This window comes from Hermetia illucens, chromosome 1 (genome assembly GCF_905115235.1).
Source record: "Hermetia illucens chromosome 1, iHerIll2.2.curated.20191125, whole genome shotgun sequence".
NCBI lineage: Eukaryota > Metazoa > Arthropoda > Insecta > Diptera > Stratiomyidae > Hermetia > Hermetia illucens.
Window position 1 is genome coordinate 91336141 of NC_051849.1, and position 14931 is coordinate 91351071.

The 14931-nt window shown below is 41.5% G+C and overlaps 1 protein-coding gene across 2 annotated transcripts in view; it reads right to left on the bottom strand.

Annotated features, from left to right (window-relative positions):
- Window positions 1-29: 29 nt before the first annotated feature.
- LOC119646143 (multidrug resistance protein homolog 49-like) overlaps window positions 30-14931 on the bottom strand; it is a 42507-nt gene continuing 27605 nt past the window's right edge. Inside the window, exons 3-13 of one of the 2 annotated variants that reach the window (XM_038046501.1) lie at window positions 13775-13832; window positions 13520-13713; window positions 13312-13456; window positions 13139-13239; window positions 11561-13065; window positions 11339-11493; window positions 11011-11277; window positions 10496-10941; window positions 10276-10438; window positions 9800-10201; window positions 30-405 (exon numbers count right to left, since the gene is read on the bottom strand). In XM_038046501.1, the coding sequence (XP_037902429.1) occupies window positions 61-405; window positions 9800-10201; window positions 10276-10438; window positions 10496-10941; window positions 11011-11277; window positions 11339-11493; window positions 11561-13065; window positions 13139-13239; window positions 13312-13456; window positions 13520-13713; window positions 13775-13832 (3781 nt within the window). In that variant the 3' untranslated portion in view covers window positions 30-60. Of the gene's footprint in view, window positions 406-9799; window positions 10202-10275; window positions 10439-10495; window positions 10942-11010; window positions 11278-11338; window positions 11497-11560; window positions 13066-13138; window positions 13240-13311; window positions 13457-13519; window positions 13714-13774; window positions 13833-14931 lie in introns of both variants that reach the window. The other variant, XM_038046500.1, reaches the window with a different exon arrangement.

The following is a 14931-nucleotide window of genomic DNA, read 5'->3' on the forward strand; positions in this document are numbered from 1 at the left end:
TAATATTTATTTGTTCTGATTTTAGTCATAATAATTGAGTTTAAAGCTAGCATAAATTAGTTAACTTATTTGTTGCATTGCGTGCAATTTCGCATACTTCCTCCCTAATTCCAAAAGTTCTCTATGAGTTCCGGTTTCTACAATTTCACCGTCCTCAATGACGCAAATCGCATCCGCGTTCTGTATTGTTGTCAGGCGATGAGCAATTATAATGCATGTACGTCCTTTGCGGGCAGTATCTAATGCGCGTTGCACTACTTTTTCGCTTTGAATATCTAAAGAGGATGTAGCCTCATCTAGAAGCAATATCCGCGGATTTCGGATAAGGGCACGCGCAATCGCAATGCGCTGCTTTTGTCCGCCCGAAAGTTGAGTTCCTTTAGCTCCAAGCGACGTTCTGTAACCCTAAAAGAACGAAAAAAAACAAAAACGATTTTATCTTGCTGGTTATTTATTTGTTTTTTTTTAATCCTAATTTAATAGATACATATGTGCACATAATGTGCGATTTAGCCAGACCTATCTATAGACCTATTTATTCTTGCGAAAAGAACCTCATATGGTGAAGAAGATTAGGAGGAAGGCTTCGGTGCAGACGGCACACACCTATGCCAAACTTTAAAAATCCTTGAGAAGCCAAGAACCGTACTTTGCAAGATGCCATGAAAAATGGAATTTACGTCGGATTTGTGTTCTCGGTTTCATTGTTGAAAAAAAAGCAGCAAGGAGGGTAGCGTCTGATTAGCGGATAATCGAACTGTGCAAGTTTACATGAAAGTGGCAGATTATCGAACAACATATTTGACCCTTGGTAAAGGACATATGGGTCGCTCGAAAAAAATGCTTAAGTTAAGAACTAGGCAATGCAATAATGAACCATCTGATGAGATGTTTCGATGTTTGATCAAAGAATCGCAGCTACAAAATTCTAATATTCGAAACTTTGTTTTAGTGCTTCGAATAGAGACAACACTATCTCAACATTGTTTTCCGTTAAACTCCACGTACACTTGACTTCGCTATTTTTAACCCTGGGCAACAAGTGTTCCTATGCCTCATTTTCTCATCTCAACTTCTAGAACAAATCTTTCTATCCATTCCTTAGTAACGTACCCCAGAAGCTTGTGGTTTCTTATGTCGTCTTTTGGGATTAATCGTCTTGCAGGTCCTACCAGAAGTCTCTGGATATACGAGCTTTTGCGGCTAAATGTAGAAGGGTATTGCTCCCCAAATTTCTGAGCCCTACCTTTCCAACCTGTGGGAAACTATAATTTCTTCGTTCAATGATTTTGAAAAATACCCTATTCATTCTTCTTCGTCGAGATGAACTGACGGGTGAGGTGAAACTTCGATGGAATACGGTATTGTGTATAATCCTCACTTTGATCTTGTTTTGATTTGTTAACTTGTATTCCGCGACGGGAAGCAACTCTCCCATTTGATAATGAATGTATGGTCTGGGGGAGTTTTTACCATACATATGATACCAGCAAATTTTGGGGCTGAGATGCCGTTTGGCCATCGATGGCCTCTGCAGGTTGTCCTTGTGTAGTCGAACATTTAAAGAAAGAGAGTCCTCAAGGTTGATTTTTCAGAATATTTGATTGTTTTTTGTTATTTTCATTAACGATATTATTTGATTTTTTTGATTATTTATATTACTTTCTTCCATTTTTTTGTACTCAGTTTTCTTTCTCTTCGTTGCTACTGGCTTTCACTCGCATCATGGTTTCTTTTTGGGTTAGACAACATAACAACGATCAACTTTGCCATCCTATTTCTCAGTCAGGTTAACCGAGCTCCCTGACGACTGCACGTAGCCACGTGAAAAGATTCAGTAAGTTGGGTTGATCTTTCCAAGCGGTTTGCAAAGGCCCATCGGGTCAGCTGCAAATATCGTAAGCTAATATTGCAAGTAAGTAGCTGCGGACAAGCAGAACGTCCAAAATGTCGACCAATTACTTGTCTTCCTACAATCTTCAAGATTCTTACTTCAGTTCTCTGCGCGAACATTTCAAAACAAGGCTCACATGGGTGTAAAGAACAGCTTATAATCGATATGGCAGCTGTAAAGCAGGCTATTTTGGTAACCTAGATCGATTATAAAGCAGCCTTTGACTCCATATCACATCCGTTGTTACTGCAAGTGTTACGTTGGGTAACTCCGAAATAAAAAGAATAATCACGAATCCCAAGAGAACGGATTGGGAATCCTACACAACGCACCTGAGCAACAACATTGCCCACCTTCAAGGGGGCGGTGACATCAGGAGCGAACTGGAATTAAAAACGGTGGTGGAAAACCTCAACACAATCGTCATTGACGCATATGAGGCCAGCTGTCCGGCCAAGACAGTCAAGTCATCAAGGGATGTACCATGGTGGAACAACAACCTAGCCAGAATGAGAACAGAGGTACGAAAACTCTTTAACCGGGCAAAACAAACCGGGAACTGGCGGAGATATAAAAATGCACTGACTGCGTATAGCAACGCGATCAGGGAAGCGAAACGGAACAGCTTTAGGGAATTCTGTGAAGGGATTGAACAGATCACAGAACCAATCCGGCTGTACAAGGCTGTAGCCAAAGACGGGGGAATATCCTCTGCCTGCTTGAAAAAGGAAGATGGGACATTCACCGAAAATGAGGAGGACAGGTACACCTGCTTCTCAGAACTCATTTCTCGGGGTCCTACCCCTCGGCGGCAGGCGACAACAATCTGTCTGACATCCCAACAACGAATAAAATGGGAAGGAAAGAGAGTTGGAAACTAGCAAAAGAGGTATGCTTAGAAGCTAGGCTAAGATGGGCAGTGGGAACTTTTAAACCAGTGAAATCTCCCGGAGTAGACGGCATTTTAAACCAATGAAATCTCCCGGAGTAGACGGATTTTCCTAGCACTTATCCAGAGAGGCCTAGGAATTATCTTAGAGTGTCTTCTGAGGGTGGTAAGGGGGAGCTTAGCACTGGGTTACATACCAAGGGCATGGAGACGGGCAAAAGTGGTCTTTATTCCGAAAACGGGTAAAAAGGATCCTTTTCACCCTAAATCTTTCAGACCAATCTGCCTAACATCGTTCGTACTCAAAACAGAAAGAAGATAGAAAGCAGATAGAAAGAAGATAGAAAGCAGACAAATAGAGATACAAACAGCTACAAATTCTATTATCATGAATACCACTCAAGGCTGTCCACAGGGTGGAGTATTATGGCCGCTGATGTGGAGTATGGTAGTGGATGAACTCCTGAACGTGTTAACTAATACTGGAATACAAGTCCAGGGCTACGCGGACGACATTGCTTTAATCTGTAGGGGCAAATATGAAGATACCCTATGTGATAGAATCCAAACTGGATTAAGGGTTACTAGTGCCTGGTGCAGGAAGGTGGGACTGCGGATCAACCCAACCAAAACCACCATAGTACCATTCACTAGGAGGCGTAAGCTGGATCACCTGAAAGCCATAACATTACATGATATGGAGGTGAAACGAGAAACCGAGGTCAAATATTTGGGAATTACGCTAGACCAAAAATTACTCTGGAAGACACATGTCGGAAACACTTGTCGGAAAACCACGAGGGCTCTGATGACTTGCAGATCCATAGCAGGAAAAAAATGGGGTTGCACCCCGAAGATGCTACTTTGGATATATACTGCAATAGTAAGGCCAATGATTACCTATGGAGCGGTAATCTGGGCAGAAAGGACCCAACTCAGCACACAAGCCAGGGAATTACATAAGCTCCAAAGGCTGACTTGCGTGTGTATCAGTGGGGCAATGAGGACATGCCCAACGGCATCCCTGGAGGTCCTTCTGGGATTAACCCCTCTCCATCTGCACATACAGATGCAGGCAAGGAGATCAATATTCAGGATGGCGGGTAGTATGAGGAGATTGATATCCTTTCTAGGCGGTATCCCGAATTACTGATACCGAGGGACAACATGACAACGAGGCTTCACTTCGATAAGAAATTTGAAACACGTTGGAGTAACAAGACAAACTGGGAGAGCGTGGCTGCGACATACGGCTTAAACCAGCAACTGATTACTTGGTACACTGACGGATCCCTCACAGCAGAGGGAGCGGGTGCCGGTGTCATTGGTCCAAGGAAAATGTACTTTGGGCAGGTACACTAGCATATTCCAGGCGGAAATTTACGCCATAGACAAATGTGCCTCCTTTAATCTGCAAAAGAACTACAGGGGGCAGAACATAGCTATTCTCACCGATAGCCAAGCAGCGATCAAGGCACTTAGGTCCAACCAGGTGAACTCTAAACTGCTATGGGAATGCCTTGATAGACTGAATACACTCGGCTCGTCCAACAAGGTCTGGATACTTTGGGTTCCAGGCCATGCTGGGTTGGAAGGCGAGGCAGGGGATGAACTATCCAAGAAGGGAGCAGGGATGCCTTTACACGGGCCAGAACCCTTCTGTGGAATCGGAAACGGTTTCATGGCTATGAATCTAAGAAACGAAGAGAAACGGTTGAGGGAACTATATTGGGCGGGCCTACCAGGGATGGAGCAGTCCAGGGTGCTTATTGGGGGATACGAACCCATGCGTACAAAGGATTGCTTAAACCTCACCAAAAAGAACCTTCGAATCATAGTGGGAATTCTCACTGGTCATTGTCAGCGGAACTATCACCTAGGGAAACTAGGGATATCTACGGACACTGCCTGCAGGTTTTGTGAGGTGGAGGACGAAACCTCTATGCACGTCCTGGCACAGTGTCCGGTACTTGTGCAAAGTAAGTCGATGCATTTGGGAGAACATTTAATACCAGATGCAAAGCTGAAACATCTGGAAGTAGGGAACATACTAAAGTTCCTAACGATTACAGGCCTGCTTGAGATACTATGATCAATAGGTATACTATAACCAGTAAAAGGGGCACAATAGTTCTTCAAGGACGCGGTGCGACTTTCCCTTAACAGAATAATAATAATAAGTGTTACGCTTGTACAAAATCAATCTAAATGTCGAACTTCTCCTAAGAACAGTGATGGAGAATTGGGGAACGAGGCTATTGATATCCTTCCAAACACTAGAGGAGATGCCAATCAGGCGTAGAATCTTCCAAGGCGACTCTCTAAGTCCGCTATGGTTCTATTTGGTTTTGAATCCGTTATTTGATCTTTTGCATGAAAGCAAATGCGGGTTCTACATTAAACATAGCATACTGTCGAAATGTATATTGAACCATTTAATGAATATTGATGATATCACATTATATGCCAAAGACGAGAATCAACTTCATTCCCTCCTGGACGTAGGGATATCGATATGCAGTTGGGTTTGAAGAAATGTCACATGAAAGCTATTATTCGGGGAAAACACATCGACAATGAAGGATACAAACAGCTTGACTTATTGGAACCAACAACACCTACTGTGGCAATTGTTAAATCTCAATTACTAGGGAATGCCGTCTGGATCTTGTCCTGAAAGCAGAGCTGCTCGGGAGAAATAAAATCATGGCAATCAACCTTCACCATTACCGCCCCTCTATATTCGTTCAGTATGAAATAGTAGAGTAGCATCGATTTAGTATCTGTCGATAGACGGAAGCAAACAACAACATGCACAATAGAGCTGCCGCAAAATTGAAGATCACTACCCCAAGTCATCAGGAAGGAAGGGATGTACCTAATTTAAGGGGTCGCTCGTCATTTCGTTTAGAATTTTTCTTCGAAATAAAAATAAATGTAATCTTCTCAGTGTGGTTTGTAGCATTGAAATTTTTGGTTGTCCTGTGTTTCAATGACACAAAGATTGTTTTTGTTTAGGGACGACCCTAATGTTTTTATTTGCAGATATCGATATCAGATTATAAGCACTGAGGAAGGGAGCAAGTGACCCCCGAAATATCAATATCTACAATCAAAAACAATAGGATTGTCCCTAATCAATAAACAATATTTTCGTTTCATTTTAAACTTTTCATATGTTATTATTGGGGTCTTAAATTAAATTTTGAATTAACGAATTTGATAATCGTTTGCATTTGTGCTTCACGGTCAAAGTGGGCTCCTCTAAAAAAGGTGGGTAACTGGTATCCAGATAAAAGCAGCAAGATCATTCTCAAGACCATTCGGCATTAACATCGGTCTAAGACAAGGGGATGCCCTATCATGCGTCCTCTTTAACCTGGCCCTCGAGAAAGTGATTCGTGATGCTGAGGTAAATGCAAGAGGTGCGATCCTCTTTAAGTCCACCCAACTACTGGCCTATGCTGACGATATCGACATCATGGAAAAAACCACCCAAGACGTACAAACTGCCTTCATCCAGATCGAGCAGGCGGCAAATGGTGCGAGATCTTGGGCTGCACATCAATGGAGGCAAAACAAAATATATGGTGACAACGTCAGCACCGAAAATCAACCAACCAACAACATCAAACCGCATTGGTAAAACGGGAAGAATAAAGATAGGAGAATACAACTTTAAGACCGTTGATAATTTCTCCTGTCTAGAGTCGAAAATTACAATCGATAACAGCTATAAAATCCGCGCACAGTTGTTGGCTGCCAACAGAGCCTATTTCAGGTTACAAAAACTGTTCCGCTCGAAACGTTTCACCATAGGGTCAAAGCTCTTACTGCACAAGACAATGATCTTGCCAGTCGGAAACTTGGGTTTTTAGCAAGAAAAATTGCGAACTCTTGGCCGCGTTCGAAAGAAGAATCTTCTGAAGAATTTTGGGCCCCCTACACGAGTATGGACGATTCCGTAGTCTACATAACGACGAAATCTATGAGCGATATCATGATCGTTCGGTTGTAGATAAAATCCGGCTCAACAGGTTACGGTGGGCGGGTCACTTAATCCATATGGATGAGGATGATCCAGCCCGGAAAGTGTATAAGGGTAATATCTCTGGTAGAAAAAGAAGACGAGGCAGACCCTTCCTGAGATGGAGCGGCGGCGTAGGCCAGGACGCCAGGTAGCTTTTAGGGATACATAGGTGAACCTCGGCGCAAAACTGGGATGTCTGCAGTTTCTTATTAAAACAGGCCTAGACCGGATAGCGGTTGTTGTACTAATGATGATGATGATGATGACTGGTAGGAAGCCGACTTAAATTTGTAGTAACCTGTATACTTGCCGTTATCGTCCGTATCAAATTTATAATTTTACCTTACTAAATTGCGGAAAATCTTCCAAAATCCCCCTCCCCGATTGGTTTCATGAAATTTTAATTATGCTTCCCACCAGTTAAAACAAGTCGGATTGATGACATCATACACGTCTTACAGTGTGATAAATTCACGTGAAGTACACAATTTTGACCTTGACCAATAGTTAGATTTTCAAGCTTTCTAAATTGTGGACTATATTATTACATGTTTTCTACTTTAAGAGTGAGCTTAAGGGGGGATTTGGGGAAATTTCTTAAATATACTATTCAGGAGATGGGATGTATTTTGAATTTTTCAGATTTTTCCGTTGGATTGGTTCTGAGAACGCGACCTGTTACACTTTTCGGCACACATTTTGAGTCCTAGTTACCCTATATTTTACCCAGTATCAGAAATAGGATAAATTTCGAAAAGCAAATCGGTAAATCGAGTGTGACAAACAGACAGATAAACGGACGAAGAGACAGACATTGAATCGATTCTGGTAAGGTTTTTTGTTTACACAAAACCTTAAAGATGTGGTTTCAAGAAGAACGCGTTTTTCGTTTTGAATGCGCGTCAACATGGCATTTGCTTCAACTTGGTAAATATTTTGAATTTCACTATGAAATTGCTACGCTATACTCCCAACATATTTTGTTTTCAAAATATGTATAAGAGACAAAATCGTGGGTTTCGTGGGCTTCTACAAACCAATTATATCAGGCTACCCTCATGGCAGATAATAAATTATCTTAAACTTGAAAAGCAGAAAAAGGATCGAATGTTACTTCAAGCGAACAGGCAACATGTGGAAAGAGAAATCCATTTACGGAGGTCACATCAAAAATTGTTGATTGCCAGGCATTACATCGAGGCCGAATTCAATGAGACGGAAGCACTCCTCACTTCAATTCAGAATGCCTCGCTCCAGCACATAACATCTATGTACCTGATACTTAGCAGTACCGGGTATAGCATCTGTCTAAGATCGGTCTGCAAGATTCTCCACTGCAACCTTGCATTTAAGTATAACTTAGTGGTAATTTGCCATCCTTATTATAAGTGTATTCCGATAAGAGAGAATCTTGGAGAATGATTGGGTGAAACTACCTTGAGGTCACATTATTCTCATCGACCACAGTGTTAATCAGAATTGACCTGATCTATGATAACTCTGCCTCTGAAGGAAGAACGAGGGTGTTTCATACTCGATGTAGCCGTACCGTTGGACCGGAATATTTTGAAAAACAACAGGCACTAAAGCTTCTTGGCGGACAATACGAAGCAGACATGAGGACTACGAAATATCGAAGAAGTTCCAGTCGCAATTTTAGCGATGGGATTCGTCTCGCAAAATGTACATGAAGTACTGCAAATGCCCGATTTTTGCCACATAATTGCTTGAAGTGTTTACGACAATCGCATGATCGCACACACTGTGAGTTGAAACATATCATCGCTGCGATGCGAGTCTTTGAATGTTGGCTTCACCCCATCCTTAACACCGCATCCACGTTCAGTTGGGCCTGTAATTTACGCCGGAAGAGTCCGCATCTGACCGGTGGCTGTAACGTAAATGGTATGTAGTTGGACCGTCAGTTTGAACTGTTCAGGCGGCCGGCGATTGAATGACAAATGATTCGGTTAACCGCTATATATGTTTGTTTAGCCTGTGCGCGACGATTTCATGTTTATTTAGGCTGTCAGCGAGAATTTTATGGGCACCTTTGTCGCTTGTGAAAGCTTACCCGCAAAAATATAAAGACCTTTCTTCTCAACGCTTCAAACGTTGAAAGTCGAACTAAAGATGATGCGGCTTGCCCGTTCGTGGATGGTGCTTTCAGTTCAACTGCCGACTGGGTTCATTGCGGGTTCTTCCGGCGTAACTGGCAGGTCGAACTGAACATGGATGGCGGGCTTTAGGTTGGTCATTCCTCGGTCCGATCGGACGGGAAAAAAGCTCGTGTTTTTTTTACTATATGTATATTACTTTAGAAGTTCTAGTGATGCACTGTTATTAACTTCATTTGAGCAGGGATTCAAACGAGATATCTGTGAAGGTCTTGATGGATATCATGATAATTTTGCTTAGAATTTTTCGTTCGTCCGAGATTTGTTTGACACCGTAGTGTATACATTTAAGCGGTAACTCCATTATACTAATATTATAGTTTGAACTAATTCTGAAAAATAGTTTTAGCCCTTCTATTCGATAGCCAGCATTACCATATTTTGAAAAAAGTATTATAGAATCCCTTTTTTGCATGTATGTAGCCTCCTCGTTTTATACTCAACAGAAAATCATGTATCACAGGCCCCAAATTCTCACATGATTTGAATTCAGGATTCTTCGCTCCCAACAAAAAATTATAATCAGTACATCTTTCATGACTCTCCAACTCCAATTGTAATATAAGTTTATCTGTTTCGAGTACATTGGTTGCGACAGACAAACCAGATCAATATCAGTAAATCATATCGTAAGTATTAAGTTTCATGCAAACAGGTAATCTATAATGCATAGTTACCTATTGATATTGCAATCTAGAACAAAATTACTTACAATGATCAAGAGATCGATCCGTCATCTACATAAATTCCATCTCATGGATAACTTTAAGAAACAAATATTCCTTAATTACAGTCTTATCTAAACTTACCAATGGAAGATTTGTGATGAAATCATGTATATTAGCGTCTTTTGCAGCCTTAATGATTTCAACCATAGACACCTCCCGAAAATTATCACCGTAGGCGATATTTTCAGCAATTGTTTTGTCGAACAGTACAGGCTCTTGGGAAACTAACCCCAAGCGCGATCGTAATTTTTCTATAGGAAAATTCGTCGTTTGGACTCCATCAAGGTTGATTTCACCTTCGTCAGCATCATAATAACGTAACAGCAGTTGTATGCATGTTGATTTCCCACAGCCTGAAGGCCCCACTAAAGCAAATGTTCTACTTTTCGGTATTGTCAGATTTAGGGCTCGTAAAACCGGAGTGTGAGGACGAGTAGGATAACGGAAGTAAATGTTGTTGTAATTAATATTACCCCGAATTTTCTGAAATATTGAAAGAAATTTCAATTTGATTATTTCTTCCAAGAAAACATTGATTCTTTGAAAAAGGCACTTACCGATTCAACATTGAATGGAACTGATGGCGGATTATATAATTTCGGAACTCGGTCCAGTAATTTGAGAATTCGCATGGCTGATTTCATACCCGCGTTCACGCTAGGTGTAAATGAAAGAGCTTGACCCAAAAACCATGCACCGGCTACCAGGGCTTCTGACACTCTTAAAGGCAAAAAGTTGTCGAATAAATTCTATTTCCTCCAGAAAAACCTAACTTACTTTATAACATCCTTATAATGCAATTCTCCCTGAGCTACTAACATACCTCCATACCACAATACCAACCCATAAGCCCAAACCATTACCGTGTGACCGAATGCAAATAAAACTCCACGGAATCGGTGTTTTCGACGGCACGCATGGAAGCATGCTTCAGTTTGCTTAGTGTATCGTTTAATGACTAGCTTCTCCTGATTAAGTGAGGCAATCGTGCGGATATTAGAAATTGCTTCAACAGCTATTTGTGAAGCCTTTTCTAAGGCTTGCTTTTCTTGAGCGTCACCTGTCGCCGTGTAGTATGCTTCGAAAACTACAGTTTCTAGAATAAGAGACATGGTGATCAGTCCAACTAAAGCCAGCTTCCATGAAAATACGAAGGCCACTAACACTCCGATGACCACTGTTGAAATAGATTGAAGTATCGCTCCCAATCGCGTCCCAGTAGCCTAAAAGAAGGAACAACAATAATTGGGGTCAATCAACTTTGAAAATAGGAAACCTTATAAAAAACCAACCCCGTGTATATCCGCACAGTCTCCAGATAGCCTGGCGCACAAGGCGCCAACTGAATTATTTTGGTCATCGAAATAACCCATTTCCTGGGAAAGAATGTTTTTAAAAGTAAATTTTCGCAGTCTTGTCGTCAACCGACATCCAGCAATGTTCAACAAGAAAGTTTGTAAGAATGTTGCGATTCCAACGATAAGCCCCAAAATGAGGGAATATATTACGAAACGAATAGATTCTGACCAAATAATTCCTGGATCATCAATGGAAAAGATCTAATTTCAAATTATGAGCATTTTAGGTAGTTTGATATCTTAAATTTATGTAGGCACTTACTCCATAGAATTCTCCGAAAATTACGGCGAATGCTGGTTGTGTAGCTCCGTGGATAATTGCAGCCAAACATCCGATTACTATAAATTTCCATTCTGGTCCATTCAATTTGAATAACCTCATGATAGATACTTTATATTTTTCACTGGTTGCAGCATCTACTATGTACATCAAAAATATTATTTAGGAATCTAATTTGGAGGAGCAATTTTTTTAGTAAATTACCTGGCTCGCTCATTTCTGAAGCTAGAGGCATTAAGTCTTTTTCGAGATCATCATCCTCCAAGGAACTGGAAGCGAAGCGAGATTCTTTACTTCTTCTTGGTTCTTCCTCAGATTCAGGTTCCTCAGATTTTGAAACCTTCACTAAATTATAATACAGACCCCTTTGCTGCATTAAGTCGTAATGCGTACCTTCCTCTTGAACGATACCATTTTGAATAAATACAATTTTATCAGACTTGGTGATAGTTGACAATCGATGCGATACAACTAAAGTAGTTCGCCCCTCACTAGCTTTCTCTAAAGCTTTTTGTACTTTTTTTTCAGAAACTGGATCTAAAGCAGATGTCGCTTCATCCAGGAGCAGAATTTTCGGATCCCGAATTATAGCTCTAGCGACTGCAATTCGTTGTTTCTGGCCTCCTGAAAGTTGCGCCCCACGCTCTCCTACCATTGATTCATATTTTTCAGGAAGTTTCATTATGAAGTCGTGACAATTGGCAATTTTTGCAGCTGCGATGATTTCTTCTTGAGTACAATCTGGTTTCCCATAGCGAATGTTGTTACCGACAGTAGTAGCAAAAAGGACAGGCTCTTGTCCTACTACACCGATATTGGAACGCAGCCAGTTTGTGTTGAGTTCAGTTATCTTGTTCCCATCTAAGCGGACAACTCCACTCTTCGGATCATAAAATCTTTGTAGAAGTTGTAGACAAGTTGATTTTCCGCAACCTGAAGGCCCAACCAACGCGACACATTGACCTGCCTTCGCAGTCAAAGTGAATCCTCGTAAGACTTCGACATCATTGCGAGCAGGATAGTTGAAGAGAACATTCTCAAAATTAATATTGCCTCTAATATTCGATGGTTTTAAGCCGCCTTGACTTAATGGATCAATGAGCGGTTGCCTAATTATTATCGAAAAAATTGTCCTGGCTGCTCCTCGGGCCATAGCGAATGTTTCAATATGTGGTAACGCCGACCCCACATTCTGTGATCCTATCATAACACCAGATAAAACTGTAATCAACAATGCCGGAGTATACAACTTATTCTCTTCGTAGCGATCTTCAACAATCAAGGAAACACCATACCAAAATATTAGGGCATAACAGCAATATATAAAGAACCACATAGCTCCTCCTCCGATTCCGGAGACAAGTCCTGCTTTGAACCCACTCTTTTCGGCAGGGGTAAGTTTTTCTTGGTATCTACGTAGCTCTTTTTCCTCTCCGCCAAATGCAAGTACAGTCCTTATAGAATTAAATACTTCTTCTGCAACTGCTCCTGCCGAAGAGTATGCCTCCATTCCTTTCTCGGAGAGCGAACTTTGTAATTTGACCATGAAAGCAGTAGAGAAAATAACCAGAGGAGCACAACTGAGCACTACTAATGTTAGCTTCCATCCGTGAAAAAGAGAGAACACAACAGTCATAGTGAATAAACCCAGAATATAAATGAAGAATATCAGCTTTTCTCCGATGCCGTCTTTTATCTTATTCAAGTTACTGAAAAATTACCAGAAAAAAGTGTGCTGCTGCTAGTATTATGCGCATTGATGATTGCGTTAAAGCGACTTACTCTGTTAGCTGAACCGCAAAGTTGTTGCCAGTAAAAGTGTCATGCCAGGATATGTCCTGTCTGATTACCGACCGTAAAAATAGTTTTCGAATTGTTTCTACCTACATGCACATGATTGGAATCATAATTCAACTTTAGTGATACCCAAAGTTTGGGATTGAAAGTTTTTTAACCTGTCGCAAGGCTGAATAGTTGCCTAAGTCCATTGCTATTGTAAGACACAGGAATTCAATCAGACCAATCGTGAAGCTTGCAATTCCAAAGGCATTCGAGTCCTCCAATATAGCATTCTTCTTTTCTTCTGGTGTTGCATTGGTTCTGTAATTTAAATACATTCAGTAGAAAAAGTAAATCTTTTAGCACTTACTGTTAGCGACTTACAACACTCTGCCGCCGCCAAATTTCGACAAAAGTATGGTTTTAGTCAACGTTCCATTTACAGACGTCCTATCGACTAAGAGCGCTGTAAATTCACCATACGCGATTATTGCGAAAGGAAAGCCTGCAGCGGCAACTATTCCGAACAAAATGGACACCGCGGTCAAAAGTTGATCCCATATAGTGGAGAATTTAAACTATAAAAGATAAAATCTTAGCATTTGGTTGTTCAAGCCGGACCACTTGTTACTTGCTTACCAACTGGAAATAAGAAATTGGAGTATCACACAGATCTGCATCCGTGCGGATATACGACCTGAAAAACGAATTTTCGTTGAGAAATATCTACTGGTATTGCTGGTTTAACCTTACAACCTAATTTACATAGAATTTACATAGAAAATAATGAAAGCACATTGGGGAGACTGGAATACACATCTCCTCTACTTGAAAATTGATTGATTGATTGAACCTTGAAATATATGTATGTGAGTGACTAGCTGACCGATTAGTCAAATACTTTCTAATCCCCTTCGAATTAATTTTTCAGTGTCTTTCCTCAATCCTCCCCATATTTCTAATTACTTTCGTCCTGCTTTCCCAATTTCTGATATTTCCCAAAACGTGGTTCTAGGTCGTCCTCCCCTGCTATCATTGCTATCACTTGTCCTTATTACATGCTGACTACTTATTGCAGGTGGTCAAAGGGTAGTATAGGTCCCAAGGCGAAACGTGGATTGGTACCCACGATGGAGCATAAAACCTGGGAAATGCCTGCTGAACCAACACCAACAGCTCTACTACCAAACCCTATCTCCACCTCCACGTGGTGACCGCTGGAAGCTCTTTCTTAACGAAAAGCTGCAGACGGAGAAGGATGAAGGCGAGCCTCCCGCGCCCTAAAAACGGGACAAATTGTATCAACTGCTCCTCCAGGCTGGCGGTTGGGTAGGGCTGACAACCCTGCACGGAGAACAACTTGTTACGAAGCCACAACAGGGGCCTCGGACAGGACGCACTTTAAAACGACAAACCCGGCAACGACAACAGATCAACGATTTGGATATTTTCTCATGGAACCTGCGCTCCCTGTACAGAGATGAAGCTGATGACCAGCTAGCCGATACCCTGTCCCAATATAGGGCTGATATAAAAGCGTCACAAGAGATGCGATGGACAGGGACCGGTTTCCTGGAGAAGAGCCACTACACCATATATTACAGCGGTCATCCAGTAAACCATGTGCTCGGAGTAGGTTTCTTAGTCAGCCAAAAAATGAAACCTACTGTTATCGGCTTTGAAAACATAAGCGAACGGCTATGCACTCTGCGCTTGCGAGGCAAATTTAGAAATATAAGCCTCATTAACGTTCACGCCCCTAGAAGGAGACTGCAGAGTCGGAGAAGGATGCCTTC